Below are 19,749 nucleotides of genomic sequence, written 5' to 3'. Positions count from 1 at the left end.
ATATCTAGTCGGGAGTGGTGCTGACTAAAAACAGATGATTTGGAGCGATTCGCGCGCCATCTGTTGGTCATTCTAAGGACTTATTGAACTACCCTCGTATATCCTTAGATAAAGTAGCACTTGAACCGAAGAAGTCTGTGCAAGCCTGTTCAGGTGTAAGTCTCTAAGATAGGCCTCAAATTTGGTTAAAATGATCTCTTTTTTGGACTGTGAACTTACCACGTCCAGGCCATGCCATAAATCTTCCGCCCCACACAACGGGAGCATGTGTTTAAACTGCAGTACCCAATTAAACTTGTCGTTTGCCGTACCAGAGTCTGCCATAGCCTGAAGACGTTTTAAGCATATTCTAGTTAGCCTTTCTTTACCCATACCCAGCATCTTTTCTAACCAGTTGAGGGCAAACTTTAAGATGTTATGTGCCGTTGAGACTCGACGGAGCTCCAGTCTAAGTGCATACCAGGAGTATGTATAAGGGAGTCCCAAAACTCTCTTGAAGAAGGTAGTATGAATTATCTTCACCTCTTCACAATACATTAAACCCCAAATTCCTATGGCATGGAAGATAACATTTGAGACAAGGCTCGGGTACAAGATTTGTTTGGTGCGCCAAGATTCCGACCTAGACGCTCGGAGGATCTGCAACGTCGAACCTACCGCAATCTATGCAGCAGCTTCCCTTTCGGTGCAGGCCGGAGCGAAGTTGCCTGAGCTCCCGAATACCTTGCCTAGGTAATTGTATTCCCCAACTAACTCCAGCTGGTTTCCATCCAACGTGGAATTCGGAATCGAAGGCTTCCTACCCTTATGAAAGACCATGGTCTTCGTCTTAGCTATGTTGACCTCCAGATGGTTGATTTTACAGTATTCAGCAAGGGTATTTATTTTCCTCTGGAGATAAATACGAGAGTCAACAAGCAACACGATGTCATCAGCATAGGCCAGTAGAAGAACCTCAATCAGATGAACAATTGAGATTTGCCTCAGCCCTCGATTCAGCAAGAAGTCTTCCAGATCACTAATTGTCAAAACCAAAAAGACTGAGCTAAGCAACTCACCCTGTAGAACACCATAATTAATGCCAACCGGGGTTGTAAGGCCCTCCGCCGTGCGAATGGAAATCCTAGCCGCGTCGTACAGACTCTGTACAATTTTAATAAATTTGGTGCTGACACCCAAACTCAGTAATTTTCTCCACAGTAGATCCTGATTTGCTGAAGAGAAAGCTCTCTTAACATCTACAAAGTATGCAAAGATTTTGCACCCAAGGGTGGAGAGATGTATCTGGATTAAAAAACTCAAATCAAAGACGTGATCCATACAACCTCTGGCAGACTTAAATCCTGTCTGGAATTCCTGCACACACTGTGACTCATTCATTCACTTCGCCAATCTATCCAGGTGGATCCGTGTATATACCTTGGCCATACTGTTTACAACCGCGATATCCCTATATGAGCCAGTATCCTCTTTATAACCCTTATTGTAAATCATGCTCGTAAGGATATCCCCCCAAGAAGAGGGTTCCCCCTCATTCTCCCAGACCCCCCTGAAAAGACGTTCAAGGTAATCGACACCTAACTCCGGTAGAACTTTATAAAATTCCGCCGGAACCCCATCCTGACCGGGAGCTTTCCCCGGTTTACATTTACTGATGGCCGCTTCGATTTCACGTCTATTAATCGGATAATCTAACAGAGGTTGTATATTAACCCTTCAGGGAAGGTCAAGAGTTATTTTAGGCGGATACAAACCATTCGAAAATTCCTGAAATGATTGCAACTTAATGCTATTGTCATCGCCAATGTAGACTTACAAAAATTAACTGCCTTCCAGAAATCCGCCGATCTTCTGGCGGCTTTAAGACCATTCTGGAAAGCCTTCTAGTAGGCCACCTTCTTTGAATTCAAAAGAGCAATATAGGCCACTTGGTCTACATTAAATTTAAGGATGTCTTCCTGCGCGAATTCTGACCTATTACACAACTTCAGACTTTTTTCCACTCTCACCTTACTGTTAAAGCATGCCCAGTTATACCACGGCTTCTTGCTATTAAAGCTCGCCCACGGTTTACAAATCATTCCCGCTCCAGAGGCCGCATCTGTAATCGCAGAGATAAGCTTCTCGTTCGCAGTGTCGACCAACTCTACCTTCCCTGCGTATAAAGGCGACAAAGCCATCCTATCAAGGAAGAGCCTCTTCTTCGACTCCCTCCAAATCATTTTCCCGCCAACAGCCATACCCGTACCCTTTGATTTGGTAACCCCCCTCGCCATTCTATCATCGAAAGATGTGAGTTCTACGCTGAGTGGGAGCTGATCCGAACGCGTAGCAATTAGAACAATTTTGAAATCTTTAATTACTCCTATTGAAGAGAGAATGCAAGCCGTGAGATCGATGGTACTCCCACTCCCAGTGGAAAAGCGAGTGAGGCTAGCCGGGCAATCACCACTGAATCTGCCATTAGGGAAAACAAGACGATGGGCTTCTAGGCATCCGACTAAAGAATGTCCCCTTTTACAAACTACACGGTCTAACACAGACCTCGTCACGTTTGCACCTACGCCCATCGGAACCGCCTCCTCAGACACCTGATTTAGAGCTCCAATTCGTGCGTTAAAATCCCCACCCAAAATTACAGGTAAAGAGGGACATACCTCGTCCAATTGCGCGAGGACAGAGTGCAAATTATTGCAGATTGCATCTTTATTCAGACCAGACTTGCAATTAATAAGGCTCACTACAAATTGTAAGACGGAAGTCGTGCATTTTATAAAAATCCAGTCATGGCATATATCTATTGCTTGCATGTATATCGTTTCGGATTTACAAACACCATTAAACCACCGCTAGCCCTGTCAAATTTACTGACTTGTTTTGCGCTGGCCGTGGAAAATCCATGGTGGGGAATCCAGGAGGGGGGACCACAGAAGGCTCCAATAGCCACGTCTCGCTCACACACCGGATATCCGAATCCAACTGAAACATCGAAATGTCACTTATAAAGCATTCGTTTATCCTGCACTGTTGTACTCCAAGAGCACTCCAATCGCTCCTTCTTACTTCTTCTTTCTCACTTCGACCTGCTTCGGTGCAGATCGGAGTGCACCAGTGGAGGATAAACGAATACGCTATTAGATTTGAAAAACCGTGTGCATTCTAAAATACGATCCGAGGCCTGACCTTTCCCACTTCTAGTATAGGATTATTTACTCTCCTTACGAGAGGTTCTTCCACCTTTTCGGATGTGGAAACAAAGTCTATAACATAATTCAGAGTAAAATATAGTTTACAGTCCTGTAGACTCTTCCGCGTCTCCATGAGCACCCTTCTTTCCAACCTCTCCAGTTTCGACCTGTCACTCGTTATTGAAAGACCCATTGTAGTAAAAACCTTAGATTCACCAAATATACTTGATCTCTGAGATGGCGAGACCAAAACTGGCCTAGAAACTGCGTTCTTTCCTAAGCAGGTGGCTGATTCCACCACCACTGAATCCACTTTAGCCTTCGAGAATACTTCCCGAATTGACGCAGCAAGATCCCTGTTCAGGAGATCCGAGTCCTTTAGCTTATGAACGATTACGTTCTTCGCTCATGCATCCCTTCTTAGCTGAAACATCTTCTCCTTAAGGAGTTTAACATCCATTACTTGACACGGCACTGTAGGCACCAGCTGATCATACGCCAGCGAGTCAATATTTGTTGGTAAAACAGTAAAAGAAAACAACACCTTCGCGTTTCGTGTGAGAAAGAATGCAACCGTTTTTCTGTCAGAAAACTGCTTAAAATTACGGTATTTATGCGGGACGACACTGCACGTGAACGATAGGCTCAGCGCCATCTTTCAATCCCAAAAAATCGTAAGTACTAATTATTTCATGCGTGAAGTGAAAGTATTGAAATTTTATCAATATTGATTATTTACTACATGTAGTATAGAAAAGTATATGTGAATTGGTCGCTTATAAATATTTCTGATCATTATCATCACGTGTTCTCTGCATTTCCCTGTAACATACATTTGGGGCAAAAAAAAAGTTAATTTATGTTTAAAATTTAGTAATCTTAACATATGGAAAGTACTATAATTTATAAATCTACATTGGGCTTGAAACATTTAACTCATCCTTTGAATTCCGTTTTGTTTTTAGCTGACACAAGCCCTCTATTAATTCATCTTCAGAAATTTCATCTTCGTTTTCCAATAATTTTATATTGTTTTCACTATCTATTGATAGACGCAATCCTCCTGTGGACAAATAAAAACATAATAAAATTAAGGTATAATGTTTGTATTATATTGACGTAAGTAATGAAATAACAATTATTTTTGAATGACATTCAACAAAAAAGTTAAATATTGCAAAAACATACCTTTCTGAACTACATTTCCAACATCTTCGACTTTCTTTCTGATATTTATTTTAATGTCGCTGAAGAAATTGACAACATGAATTTAAATCTTATTAATATAGTAAATTCTTTAGAACATTTTTATCATTAAAACATTGAAGCTTTCAAATAATATTATTTATTTATTCTCAAATATGAAAGCAATTATGAAATAATATATTATAATTAATAAAAAATTACTTCAATTTTGATTAGAACTTGTGTTGAGTTACATTCAAATAGATAATGGGCTGCACCAATTTATTAACAAATTATTGTTTAGTAATTTTCGAATGTTTCAAAATAATAATATAATATTATTAATATTCCTAAAAATATTAAAAACTATTTATTATTTTTATAAATTCTTTTTACAATAATTGTTTAAAAAATCTAAAAATAAATAAATATGATGAATAAATTAAAATTCCATAATTATTTCTGCAAAACAAATGTAATTTTTAGACATATTTAACAAAATTCAATAATGTTAATTTTTAATTATTATAAATTTTACAATTTAATTCAATTTCTTATTTACTTCAAAATTAGTGTTTAATTTGTTTTATAATTGCTGTTTCTTTTTCTTCATTGTGATGTGATGAATAAGGATTCATGATGAATACAATTTATATATGAATCGTTTGCTTATATATTTTTCGGTAAATATAATATCTGTTAAATCAAGTGTCAGTATTAATACGCAAATTCAACCCAATTGAACTTAATTTTTAGCATTTGAAAATTGCAAAAACTTTTAATTAAATTGTAATTTAAAAAGAAATGTTTTAAATACATGATATAGTGTCATGGCAATGAAATGAAATATGTTTAAGCAAAGATCATTATTTTTCACAATTTCATGGGAAACTGAAGTAATTTTCATCGTAGAGATATTCGGCTTTTATGTTATTTTTCCACAAAAGAGGCTAATACTCTTCTTTTTTAAATCAAAACTACAAATACTTCTCTTATTTTTACAAACTTTTCTTTTCTTTTTCTTTCTTCTTCTGCCCCGTGTAATGAATAAGCAATGTTTTTATTACAGAAAATCGTGAATAGTACTTACACATGTGTTGCAATAAGGCAGAGCCTTCCAAAATATGACTGCAAGTAAAATAAAACAATTTCTTAAAGTTGAATATTTTTAACTATATATTAAGATTTTTTTCTTAATCAAATCTTAAATAATAAAAAAATTGTACAAATTTTAAAGCCCAGTCTGAATTAGGTTTTTAAATTTGTTATCAGTTTTAATGTATTACAAATTGTAATAATTTAGATTTTTTTAATGCAAGTGAAAGTAAAATAAAAATAAAAACTGTTATTAGAATTAAATGACATTAATTTCTGGATTTTCATTATTCTGCATTGTTTAATAATAATTTTAAATAAGGTATTTCATAAAAAAAAGTAAAAGTACATTCAATAAAAAATAAATAAATAAAATTTTACACTATAAATATTTCAAACAAACATAAGGCAAAGAATAATTTATTTTTTCTTCACTAGAAGTTCATACGCGCGCGACCCACTGATTTAGTTGCAATTATTTTATTTGTAAATGAAGTTTAATATAATACCGCGATATTCATTTTTGCTTCAATAGCTTTTATTTGTGCACGGCTCCGCACGGCTACCCTCTCAAGATGCAGAATAAATTATTGCACAACATGAAACATTTTTATGCAACTTTGGAAAAAACATAGTTATGAAATGTCGGTGCGTACAAATTTTCATAGAAATTCATGGTACTAGGCAGTCTGATAAGTACCTGAAAATTCTAAGAGATGGCATTAGTATTCACTAATGTGAACCGTTTTCGTCGAGCTTGATCCTTCAAATGACGCCTGTCAAAACTTCAGCCTCTTATGTTTACGCATTTACAAGTTACAGCACTGAGAAGCGAGCAACCTCCGAGTTATTTTTAATATGGAAAAATCTGAGTTTCGAGTTTAGATCAAACACTGCTATCTTCGCAAGAAAACGATATCCGAGACCAAGGCCAAGCTGGATAAGTATTACCCGGACTCTGCATCGTCGATTGAAACGATTCATAAGTGGTTTGCCGAGTTTTGTTGTGGCCGTACGAGCACAGTTGATGCTGAACGATCTGGACGCCCAAAAGAGGTGACTACACCAGAAAATGTCGAAAAAATCCATGATATGATGTTGAATGATCCCAAAGTGAAATTGAGAGGGGTGGGGTAGCTAATGCTGTAGGCATATCATTGGAACGTGTGGGCAATATCGTGCATTCAGTTTTGGGCATGAAGAAGCTCTGCGCACGATGGGTGCTGCGTTTGCTCACAATGGACCAAAAACGAATTCGTGTGACAACTTCCCAGCAGAATTTGGCATTATTTTCGCGGAAGCCGACCGAGTTTTTGCGCCGATTCATAACCATGGATGAAACCTGGATCCACTACTTACACTCCTGAGTCAACGCAACAGGCAAAACAGTGGGTTCCACCGGGCCAAAGTGCTCCGAAGCGTCCAAAAACGCAACAATGGGTCGAAAAGGTTATTGCCTCCGTATTTTGGGATGCACATGGCATAATATTCGTGGACTATCTTAAAAAAGGTAAAACCAAAACCGGAGCATACTATTCATCATTATTGGACCGATTGAAAATCGAAATCGCCGAAAAACGAAAGCATTTGAAGAAGAAAAAACCGTTTTATCATCACGACAATGCGCCTGTTTATTCATGCTTAGTTGCACAAGCAAAATTGCATGAAATCGGCTTCAAATTGGTTCCTCAGCCACCGTATTCACCAGACCTGGCCCCCAGCGACTATTATTTGTTCCATAACCTGAAGAGATGGCTTACTGGTAAGCGTTTTTACTCAAATGAGGAGCTCATAGCTGAAACTGAGGCGTCTTTTGGAGACCTTCCGATCGAGTACTTTTCCGACGGTATCAAAAAGTTAGAAAATCGTTGGACTCGCTGTATCGACTTAAAAGGAGAGTATGTTGAAAAATAAAACCGACTTTGGCCAAAAAACGTCTCCGTGTTTCATTTTTCAGAGACTTATCAGACTGCCTAGTAAATGATCTCGACTCGAGATGAGTCCAAATGTCAAGCCATTTCGAGTGCCCCTAGCACTTAGATGGGTGACCATCTACGACGTACGACCGGGTTGTGTACTCGAATTTTGAAAACCCGGCTAAACTCGGGAGGTGGTTTTCTGCAGTTTTCATCTCATCTGGCCGAATGTTTAGGCAACTGAGAGTAATTCGAATAATTTAGTGTGTAGCCGCATTGTCAACAAATTGTACTAACATTCATACAGAATATTATGAAATTACTGGAAGAAATTAATAAAAAGTAATAATTACTGAAACTAATGAAAATGGAAGTTTTTACCATCATACAGTTTTAATTTTTTAAAATTTTTATTAAATATATAGTGCATACATTTTCTTATAAAAACTAATTTGTTTAAAATGTTGAATTGGTTCAAAGTCTAAAAAACAGCCAAGTTCTGAATTTGTTTATGAAATTTATTTTAATAATAAATAATTAGTGTAAATTTACAAAGTTTCGTAGTAAAATGGGATTGGAAAAACATTCTTTGTTGATTCTGTAAAAAAATTAAGCCTATGTTGCAAAAAATGCCCAAACTCTTAATTGGCTCATGAAAGTAGTTTAAATAATGAATAATGAAAATTTGATTATTATAATTAATCGGAAAGATGTTTTTAGTTGAATTTGTAAAAAAACTGACCCTTTCCTTTTTTAAATATCAAAATTCTGAATTTTTTTATGAAAGATCTTTAAATAATTAATAATTCTTACAAATTTAACAAATAACTTAGGAAAGATTCATCGCAAAAAGAATCTTAGTTAACTTCGTAAATAAATTGTGTTTATCAATTGAAAAATACCCTTACTCTCAACATGTTTATGAATGTTGTTTAAATGAATAATAATTATTATAAATTTACATGCTTTGGTGGAAATGATCATCCAAAGACATTCTTAGTTCATTCCGTAAACAAATGATGCATCTCACTTCAAAAATAGCCAAACTATAAATTTGTTGATAAACCTTTTTTAAATAATTAATAATTGTAAATTTTCAAAGCACCAGAGAAACGAAATCGTAGAAAAAAAACCAAACTCTTAATTTTGTAACTGAAATTGTTTCAATAATTAATAGTTCTTGTAAATTTGCCAAGCAACATTGAAAAGAGTCACCGAATGGACATTCCTAGTTGATTTCGAAAACAAATTGACTTGTAGGATAAAGGCCAAACTCTTAAGTTATTAATTAAAAATGTTTAAATAATTAATAGTTCTTGTAAATTTGCGTAGCAACATTGAAAGAAGTTATCAGATAGACATTATTAGTTGAGTCCGCAAACACATTAAGTCTTAAAAAATGGCACTTTCAATTGTTCAATTAAAATTGTTTAAATAATTAATACATCTTGTAAATTTGCAAAACAACGTAGAAAAGAATCGGTTGATAGACATTCTTACTTGACTTCGTAAAAAAATTAACTCATAGAAAAATGGTCGAACTCTTATTTTTAAATTGAAATTCTTTGAATAAATGATAGTTCATGAAAATTTACAAAGCAAAATAGAAAAGAGTCATCGGATAGACATTCTTATCTGAGTCAACAAACACATTGACTCTTAGAAAAAGGTCACTTTTAGTTTTTTAATTCAAATTGTTTGAATAACTAACAGTTTATGTAAATTTGCATAGCAAAATAGAAAAGTCATCGGATAGACATTCTTAGTTGACTCTGCAAACAAACTGGCTCGTTGAAAAAAGGTCAGTTTTAGTTTTTTACTTAAAATTATTTAAATAATTAAAAGTTCTTGTAAATTTGAAAAGCAGCATAAAAAAGGTTATTGTATAGATATTCTTACTTGGGTTCGTAAAAATATTAACTCACAGAAAAAAGTTGAAACTCTTCTTTTTAAATTAAAATTGTTTAAATAAATAATAGTTCATGTAAATTTACAAAACGAAATAGAAAAGAGTCATCGTATAGACATTCTTAGTTGATTTCGAAAACAAATTGATTCGTAAGATAAAGGCCAAACTTTTAATGTTTCAATTAAAATTGGTTCAATAATTAACAGTTCTTATAAATTTGAAAAGCAGCATAAAAATAGTCATTGTATAGAAATTCTTAGTCGACTTCGTCAAAAAATTAACTCGTATCAAAACGGTTAAACTGTTAGTTTTTAAATTGAAATTCTGTAAATAATTAACAGTTCTTGTAAATTTGCAAAGCAAAATAGAAAGCATTCGTCGGATAAACATTTTTGGTTGACCCCGAAAATACATTGACTCTTAAGAAAATGGCACTTTTAATTTTGTAATTAAAATTGTTTTAACAATTAATATATCTCTTAAAATTGCGAAGCAACATAAAAAATAGTTATCGTATAGACATCCTGACTTGAATCCGTAAAAAATTGACTTGTAGAAAAAAGGGCAAACTCTTAATTTTTTAATAAAAATGATTTCAATAATTATTAGTTCTTGTATATTTACAAAGCAACATAGAAAAGAGTCATTGGATAGACATTCTCAGTCTTAATTTTTAAATTAAAATTGTTTAAATAATTAATATTTTTTGTAAATTTACAAAGCAACATAATAAATGAAACATATTCTTTGAAAAATAGCTATTTATGAAAATTGTTTAAATAATTATAATGTTTGAAGATTAAATAAATGTTGAAAAAAAAACAAATATGAGCTCCACTCGAATTCGGTACGATCGCTAGGAATGTTTACATCTATAATGTAAACAGATCCCTCGAACATGCCTTGACGCCTTAGAAATTGTACAATTCAAACTCCAGACTCGACTTGTATCCCTAGAATTTACCGCCGCCAAACGGATCACTCGGAAAGCGCACTTCGGTGGAAATGCATTGGCCTCATAAGGGTGCTTTCATGCCTCTGCAAGCAGGCAGCCTGTATACAGAGAACCCATAAGAGTGAGAGAGATTGAAAATGGTCCATCTCTTTCACTCTTATGGGTTTTCCTCATACAGGCTTCATAAAAGATTCCGTTGATCTCGATTCTGATCTCGATTCTAGAGAATAGGCGGCGCGTGTAAATCCAACCAATAGGTGAAGAGATAACGTGGCTTCAGACTTCGAGATTATATCGCAACCTGTTTTTTATAATAGGATTGAGAGTTACATAAACATTAAAGGTAAAATTAAGAAATGATAAAAAAATCTGTAGTTCTGATTGTTTTTTGTAACAAAATATAATATTAATTTATTTTATTTTTTAAGATTACAAAAATAAAAAATAAACTTTCAACTTAAAATTTTCATAACACGGACCTGTCTAAAAGAACGGACCTTCTAAGGAGAAGAGGGAGTTGGAAAAGGAAGGGGCGTGGGTTTTACCCTAACGTGTAGACACTAAAATAATTTTTTTAATTTCATTGCAAGTTATAAAATACCAAATTAAACAAAATGCACCAAGGATGGTCGAATAATGTAAATTTTTCAAAATTACAAATATAACAACAATCATCAATTTTTCTTAAAACATAAATGGTTCGAACATAAAAGCACACTGTGATTTGTTAAATTTAAAATATATATTTCGAAGATAGTTAAATTTAACAAAGTTAGCGTATGATGAAAAATAAATTCCGAAAAGAATTTAAATTTAATTTTATCTCCAGAAAATATTGCGAGGATGATTTTTTTTAATTCCTGAAGGCAGGAATAATAATAAAAATTAGAATGATGCCATATTTAAAAAAAGTACATCACAGTAAATTTAAATTAAATAGTATAGCTAAAAGTAAAACAAAAATGTAACGGTATATTAATTTAAAGTAAAAAGATTAAGAAATAAGCAAGATAATTCAAATTATTCTTCTAGGGTTGTATTTAACATTAAGATTTTTTCTTGAAAAATTTCTAAAAATAATAATTAATAAAAAATAGTTTAAATTATATAAATTATTTTTCTTTTTTGAAATAACGAAAGTAATTAAATATCCAAACTAATTTATGTTTTTAATATTATATTGACAATATATTGGGAGGATGCTTTTTTTAATATTGAAGATTGCAGTAATAGCAAAAATTATAATGACAATAACTTTGCATATTAAGAAAGAAGCAAAAGTGAAGAGATAAGCCATACTAACTGAAATTAAACAAAATATGTAAACATAAAATTTAAAAAAAAGAAGATTAAGAAATAAGCCAACATTAAGAAATGAACTTGCCGACTAACCAATTTTTTATGTCCTGCGATGCAATGTCAATGTATAGTAAAACTTTGCTCACTTCATACACATACAATATATATACACGGTGACCCATTTTAACCTACAATCCCAAATATCTTCTAAAATACTTTATTCACGAAGAAATGGTTCGGACAAGGTTGACCAGGACCGAGGGGGACATTGTACTGTACAATCAACTTTCACCTTGAGGTCAAAGTAGGCACTTCGAACAGTTACTCAGTGGCTGATTGTAACACTGGTAGAAGTGGTGAGAGGCAATGGGACTCAAGTTAATCAACCACCCGAAACGTGAGAGGCAAGGGGAACTCACGACAAGAAAGCACCCCAAAGGAAACAGAACTTGCTACGTCCACGCCGTTGTTTCTGGGTACCGCTAAAAGTTAGGACAAAGTATCTTTTTTTATTTGCAAGTAGTCACAGAGAAGTGACATTGTCAAGATTGTCACTTTTCTAACTACATATTCAGTCTTTACATCTTATCCGAAATGATTGTTACTGTCTCGGAGTGTTGAGGGGGGGGGGGGGGGGGGGGGGGGGGGGGGGGGGGGGGTATCGTGATAACAATCCACAGTCTGAAGTTCACCAACAAAATTCAGTTTAGCACAGAGTTCAATCTAAGAAAAATCGTATTGACCTTCAAGTGACCTTGAAAATTGACCTGAAGGTCATGATAGTGAAGGTGATATACATCTTAACATTTCATTCACTTTTGTGACACATCTTGAACGCTTGTTTACCCCGAAAACCAAGACAATTCAGAAAAAGGGCATCTGGTCGTTTCTCAGACATTTTACCTTGATTTTTTAACATTTCAAGGTTACGAAAACCGTTTTTTCACAGGTCTTTTTTTATGTGAAATTTCCCGCTATTTTCAACTCCGCAGTCAAAAATAGGGGTTCTCATTTCAGAAAAAAGCTTTACCTCCATTTGAAGCACGCGCGGTGCTTTACGTCAAGTTTGAACGCGCCTAGGGCGCTTGTTTTCCTACGTTGAATACATACACTTTAACTACATTTTTCAAAATATCATAAATCTTATAACTTAAATCGAAAACTGTGATTTAAACTTCTGAGGAATTACAGCCATAAATTCTAACTGAAATTTTTTCCCATTTGGTTATGAAGAAGGTTCTCAAAGCACCTACAGCTTTGACGATTATATTCTCATTACGAAACTCGCGCTTCGCGCTCGATCATTTGTATCCAATTTAAAAACTTCATCAAGATAATTTGTAACCTTGTTCAAATCTAGTAAAAATAACGCTTTAAACTTACGGATCTCTTAAAAACAAAAATTGTATATTTTTTTGAAAATGATTCCAACTATTTGTATTTTTGTCTAATTAACAAATTGCATGAGAGTAGTTTCGAAATACAGTGAAAATCTTCAATAGTCCTCCCTTCTATAGCATTTCCGAGAATTGAGGCCGCGCTGCATGAAGGTGTAACAGGGCTGCGCGGGGTACGCGGGATCTGCGGCTGTCACTCAGACGAGCAGTCAGGCGTGAACAATCCAAAGCAGAGCATGCTATAATGAGTTAGTTGCCACCCACCGTCAGTCCCGAAATCGGTGCTATAGAAGAGTTTCACTGTACATATATTTTATATCTAGTAAAAATTTGAAGCTTTTAAAAATTTGCAAGCCTTTTTGCCATGTACCAGAAAATTAGACAACAATTTCTAAAACTTTTTTTAAAAAATTTTAATTTTGAAAAAGCTGAACTTTTTGAATTTGTTTAATCGAAAAATTTAACGAAGATAGTTTCTAAGTATATTTGATATCTAGTGAAGAATTTCAATGAAATTTCCTAATCAGACAATTTTTTTCTATTTTTCTGAATAATTTCAAATTTTTCGAAAGTATATAACTTTTCTAATTTTCATTAAAATCGAACACTTTATTTGAATAATTTGCAAGTCTTCTACTCATATATAAGAAACTTTGAAAACAATTTCTAAAATTTCAAATCTTGAAAATACTCCACATTTTTTTATTTTGGTTGGAAATATCTGCTTAAAAAATTTAAGCTTCATTTTGGGAAATTTAAGAAGTGTATCAAAGGCTGCATCAATTAGAAAAATCCTTCAAAAGTTAGTGTCGCTACAACATTCAGGTAACCATACATACATACATACGGACAGGCATACACCCACAAAATTTTATGATTTTCGGACTCTGTGAGTGCCGAAATGTAAAGATCCGTTAAAAACTAGAAATCGAAAATTTGGACGATTACATTACACCATAATGAATGTGAATGCAATAAATATTCCGGCAATATAACGGATATTTCCTGCCCAAATAGGTATTGACGACTACAATAAAAGCAGAAATCAGTAATGTAAACAGAGGCAATAATCGTCAGAGCTAGAACGTGCTTATTTCCAGTTAGGCATGACTCATGCATTAAAACATACTCATGACAACTCATACATACTTAATAATATAGGATACAGTAGAGCCTCGATACAACGAATTTTAAGATACTGGGAAAGGCGTTCGTTATAAGCGGGGATTCGTTATAAACGAATTTCGCCATTTATTTTTTACGATGAAGGAAGCGGACGAATCTTTCATTATATGCAGGATTTCGCTACAAGCATAAACGTGATATCTAGGTTCTACTGTACATACAATTTAGAAAGTTAAAGTACTTTCTTGAAAAGTAATTCTTTATGTTGAAAATACAGCTCTTTAGTGAAAGAATATAATGTTCTGCAAATGATATTTTTTTAGTTGAAAATTGTTTTTTTTTTATTTTGCTGAAAACTCAGCGTTAGAATTGTTGCGAATTCGTCTTTTTGGTTGAACTCACAGCTTTGTGTTTCAAATAAAAATTTTTTAATCTTTTTTAGTTGGAATGTTATCTACTATATTTTTTATTCACAAAACATTTTCTTTTCTCTTCAAATTAAACAATATGGTAACATTTGTTTCGTACATTATTAAGTAAATTAATAAGTAATTACATCTCGTTAAAAAATCGTCTTTTTGGTTTGTAAACTCATCTCTCTTGATAGAAATTACATATATTTTGGTAAAAATGAACCTAAAAATGAAACTTCTTATCAGACAATTAATCTATTTCGTTGAAAATATAATTATTTTGTTCAATATTATAGTTTTTGGATGAAGTTTACTGTCATTAATAAAAAATGAAAACCTTTCTTTGACTACAATATTTCAACAATTATATTTTTCGTTTCTGATTCATATTTTATTTGAAAATTATACAATTCTTTTTAGGATTAATTTTTTTGATTGAAAATTTATTCTTTCTATTGAACATTCATCTCCTTACTTAAGAGTATACATTTTCTGAAAATATGTTGTTTTTTTAAACACACGATTAGAATCCGAAATCTTGCCTTTTATCACTTGTTTAAATTTTTTTTTACATTACGAGAAGTTTTTCTTGATTCAAAATTTCAATTTAGATAAAAAATCGTCTTTTTAGTTTGTAAATTCATCTCTTTTGGCATAAATTTGTCCTCTCATTAAAAATGGAACTGTAAGGCTAAAAATTAATCTGATTTTTTTTAAGCTTCAACTATTTTCTTCATAATTGGTCGTTGTGGGACGAATTGTACTGTTTTTGGTTTAAAATTCCACGAATTGGTCGAAAATTGTACTACACTATAAAAAAAGCTTTGGCGACATTTACAATCAGCTAGTAAGTATACGTGCAGTTTTTTTCAAATTACAATATATAACCTTATTAATTTCCGACAACACAGTATTTATTAGCAATCTAATGTGATTTCACTTCAGATGACAATGTGAAAATAAAATGAAGAATGTTCTATTTGCAGTCGACTGTGAAATTAGTACATCCGATGATGGAAACTATTCGATCGGCATCGGATATAGTAAGTACACGTAAGGTGATGAATTTACATAGGGCTTTAAGTATACGAAAGTCTATGTAAATTTTGACGTGTGCTTTTCTATCGCGAGGGAGTAAGTCCGCACGGACGAACGCCGCAGAATTATTTGCAGCATGTTAATTTGGACCATTCGGATCTAGCGAGTGCAAGTCGTGCCAAACGATGAGTTTCGGAAACGCCCGACCGATCTTTTGCCATTTGAAGCGCATATCGTTTGTTGTTTTGTACGTCATATGGTTTTTAACCTTTTTTTTGAGATTTTTGACAACTTGGAAATTGGCTATGACAAAGCCACCGAACGCGTCCTCGGGTTGCGGTTAGAGGGTCCCTGTACCAATGGTTTCTGCTGAATATGGTTTTAAAAATAAATAGGCAGTCGCGGCTACCACCTGGGTGAGGTATCTAGAACGGTGACTCTGGGATACTGGGCGACCTTTAGAGTACGCAGCCTTATCCTTGCATGCGGAGCTCTACAAGGATGGATGAACCCCTTTCCCCAGCTTCTCGTGGGAACAACAATGGCAACACCAAACATAGTCGTAGCAAGTGCGGTTCAAAACAACAGATTGCGCAGGGCTCCCGACAATAGGGCGGCCAACAATGCCGAATACTCTAGAACTGGGGAAGCCAATGAAGGTGGACTCAATGCGATGAATCGATGGAATCTCGTGTCCTTTAGGTGGACGGAGCGACTAAATCGCAACTTGCTAGAGTGCTACGATACGAGTGTGGCCCCTGAACGGGGTTACATGGCACGACTGCATGCTCTGTGGTGCGAGAAACACCCGGAGCTATCGCACTTTTCGCATCAATATCTGCGAAACCATGCCGAACTACTCCAAAAAAGAGGCTATGTAAGCGGAACGCCTACCCTACCACAGTTATAACAAACCGGCAAAAGAGAAGGAGAGGGGACACTAAGACCAACCGTGGGCAGGCATCCGATAGAGGAAGAGCGATGCTTTATGACCTGGAGAAACATCAACACAAAGGTTTCTCTCAAGACTAAAGATCTGGCTGAAATGGATGACGAGCTTCGTGGATATTTTTCCGAAGAATGCGACCTCTGGGCTATCAATTATTGTGTGTATAATGCAGCGAGAGCTTTGGCCGAAGCGAGCCGTAAAACAAAACCAACGGTTGATCATAAGACCAAAATACAAATGCAACAACTTGCCATAAAGATAGGCTGGGCAAGACAGTACGTGTATCGCATTCAGAGTGTGATTGACTACATCACATCTGGCACGAATTTTACCGCCAAGGTTCGAATGTTCGCGCGCAAACTCCGGACCCGTTATCATACAATTAACTAGTCAAAGCTGCTGACCATCAGGCAGCATATTGTTGAGAGAATACGTATACTATCTGACTCTAAGAGAAGTCTAGAGCGGAGGGAGAGGTGGGTCAGAGAAAATCAACAGTTTCTCTCTGACCCATCTCGACTCTTCCAAGACCTTCCAGTTACTGTCGAACACCCACCCAAACCAGAGGAGGTCGAAGTATTTTGGAGAGAGGTCTACGAAGTGCAGAATAGACTGGACGAAAATTCAGAAAATATAAATAGCTTCAAGGAGCTGTGTGATGCCCTCATAACACCTGATGAAGAATGCCCACCCATCACTACCGAGGAGGTAAAAAAAGTATTAAGAGGGATGAAGAACTATTCCGCTCCGGGACCAGATTGTGTCAAAACCTTCTAGTGGAAGAAGTTTCCTTTAACCCATCAGCATTTGGCCCGTATTTTCACCTCATATTTAAAGTCGGAAGAGCCGATTCCGGAGTAGTTGGTGAAAGGGCGCACAATACTCCTGCCGAAAATAGGCAACTTAGCTGATCCGAAGAATGACAGGCCAATCACTTATCTGAAAAAACTGTATAAGATATTCACAGCTATCTTAAATTATAGGATTATTCGGGTAATTGAACCTGTGTGCAAAAAATGTATGAACAACGACGCTCAAAGAAAGGCGTAGCGGGATGTCGGGAGAACCTGCTCATCGATAGATGGGTCTGCAAATATGCAGCAATTTACCAGCGTGACCTATCGATGGCCTGGATTGATTATCGAAAAGCTTTCGATTCGACCTCCCATAGACTTTTCATTTGTCTTTTGGAAAGTTTAAAGGTTCATCCGCAAATCGTTAGTTGCATAGAGAGATTGATGCCGCTTTGAAAAACCAGATTTACTATCTCATCTGGAAAAAATCGTGTGACAACTAACAATGTCACCTTTCGGAGAGGTATCTCTCAAGGCGGCACCATGAGCCCACTCCTCTTTTGCCTTGCATTATTGCCACTATCTCTAGCACTTCGCCATTATAAAGAGTACTTTTGCGGCAAACCTGCAGATCGAAAGTACAAGGTCACTTATGTATTTTAAATGGACGATCTTAAGATCTATGCTAAAAACAAAGAGCAACTACATCTAGCTCTAGGGATTGTCGAACGATATACTAAGGAAATTGGAATGGAATTTGGGTTAGGCAATTGCGCCAAGGTTTAGTTGAAGCTAGGAAAACTTAATAGCATATCTGAAGACCCTGAGTTCGTCGATAGAAGCACTGTACGACACCTTTACGCTGGAGAAATTTATACATACCTTAAGTCTTCTGTTCCACGACTGTATATCTGACGCCATCAAGGTCGTCGCGGAATATTGAGTCTTGAATGTCTTCACAACAGGATTATTCTGGGTACAGCGCATAGAGTCGCAAATGGAAGAGACCCTCTTCTTAAAATGGTCAGGAAGCACAAAGAAGTGGGTAAATCAGCGTTTCTGTACAAAGCAGCAGAGGAGGCTGCTGAAACACTCAGACTTAACATCAGTATTAGGGGTAAGAAAAATGCATAAAATCTTATCTATCTCGAGTGCTCACTCCTGAAAGCCCGGATTAAGAAAGGACAAGAGAAAAACTTTCGTGAACAGCCCCTCGATAAGAGGATGCACTGTATCTTCCACAGAAATGTGGAGGATCAGTCAATACGACATTGACTGATCCTCCACATTTCTGTGGGGATGTCATTTCCACCTTAACATACCGTAGCCACATTTTGAGCCAAGATATTCCCGATGATAGCTGCAGGGCGTGCAATGCACACCCCAAGCATTTAGCTCACATACTATCTAGTTGTCCAACTCATGCGGGAACGGTCAATGACGGGAAATTTACGTCCGGTAGTTCTTTTACTAATGTCGGACGCAGGTTGAAAGGAAAATATATATTTTTACAGAATTCTGCTTATTTACCATGTGCCACGCCGATCGAATAATTTCCGTCGTCACAGAATGTAAATTTACACCGACTTATTTTACAGTGTGCGTTGTTAAAGATTCACATTTCTGATTGCAAATTTCACAACTTGGTTGACAATTTGTTTTTTGTTGGATAATTAATTTGTTCAATTGGCAGTTGGCAATATGTACAATATCCCTTAAAAATATTATGGAGTTCCATTATCGTGGAACAAATGTGTCATAGCCTTCGGGCTATGATAAAGCGAAGAGTTTAGTCACCAAACTCTTCATTTCCTGAAGCAAGTGAATTTTGATGATGAAAAGAGACTAAGTGGGCGGGGCTTTTCAGCGCTCGCTCCTCTCGTATAATGAAACAGCGATCATATGAATCCATCTACTGAGCAAGGGAGACTACCAAGATAAGGAAAGATTCGTGAAATAGTTTTCGATCTGCAAGCTATGAACAGTTCGGTCTACGTCTACGGTAACGGGCCAACGAAGGGCTAACTATAATTCGCACCTGGCACCACTATCAAAAAAATCTTCTTATGTTCTATTAGTCTTTAAGGGTAGGGCAACTTTGACCAAGCATATTTTCATATAATCATTGATTAAAATTTTATGAATGCAATCTCCAGCTTAATATTTGACGCATCCTGTCATACTATACAAGTATTAATTTATAGCAATACTTTCAGGAAAAATTGCCGCAACAATTGGACAGTAAGTTTTAAATGTCCTAAATTTTCTATTTCAATTTTCTTCTAACAAAGACTAATTTTCAAGGATGGAAGATAAGCTTTGTACCATAAAAGATGCATTTTTAATCCAAAAAGACGAATTTCTAACAAAATTGTTGAGTTATAGATTGAAAATCATCAAAGAAAATCTTATAGAATATATAATATAAAATAGAATAGAATAAAATGTTTCAACAAAGAAGATTAGTTTTGACAATAAATTTGACA

The 19,749-nt window shown here is 35.3% G+C and overlaps 1 protein-coding gene across 3 annotated transcripts in view; it reads right to left on the bottom strand.

The window, feature by feature from the left end:
* LOC117169057 (neural Wiskott-Aldrich syndrome protein-like) overlaps positions 1-19,749 on the bottom strand; it is a 126,495-nt gene that overhangs the window by 38,645 nt on the left and 68,101 nt on the right. Inside the window, exon 6 of one of the 3 annotated variants that reach the window (XM_033355158.1) lies at positions 2,873-2,979. The exons of the other annotated variants lie outside the window; for them this stretch is intronic. Within the exon in view, the coding sequence (XP_033211049.1) occupies positions 2,873-2,979 (107 nt within the window). The remainder of the gene's footprint in view (positions 1-2,872; positions 2,980-19,749) is intronic. 3 annotated transcript variants of the gene reach the window in all.

This window comes from Belonocnema kinseyi, chromosome 3 (genome assembly GCF_010883055.1).
Source record: "Belonocnema kinseyi isolate 2016_QV_RU_SX_M_011 chromosome 3, B_treatae_v1, whole genome shotgun sequence".
In the NCBI taxonomy this organism is placed as follows: domain Eukaryota; kingdom Metazoa; phylum Arthropoda; class Insecta; order Hymenoptera; family Cynipidae; genus Belonocnema; species Belonocnema kinseyi.
The sequence above is the reverse complement of the archived record's forward strand: the minus strand, read 5'-3'. Positions and strand labels throughout refer to the sequence as shown.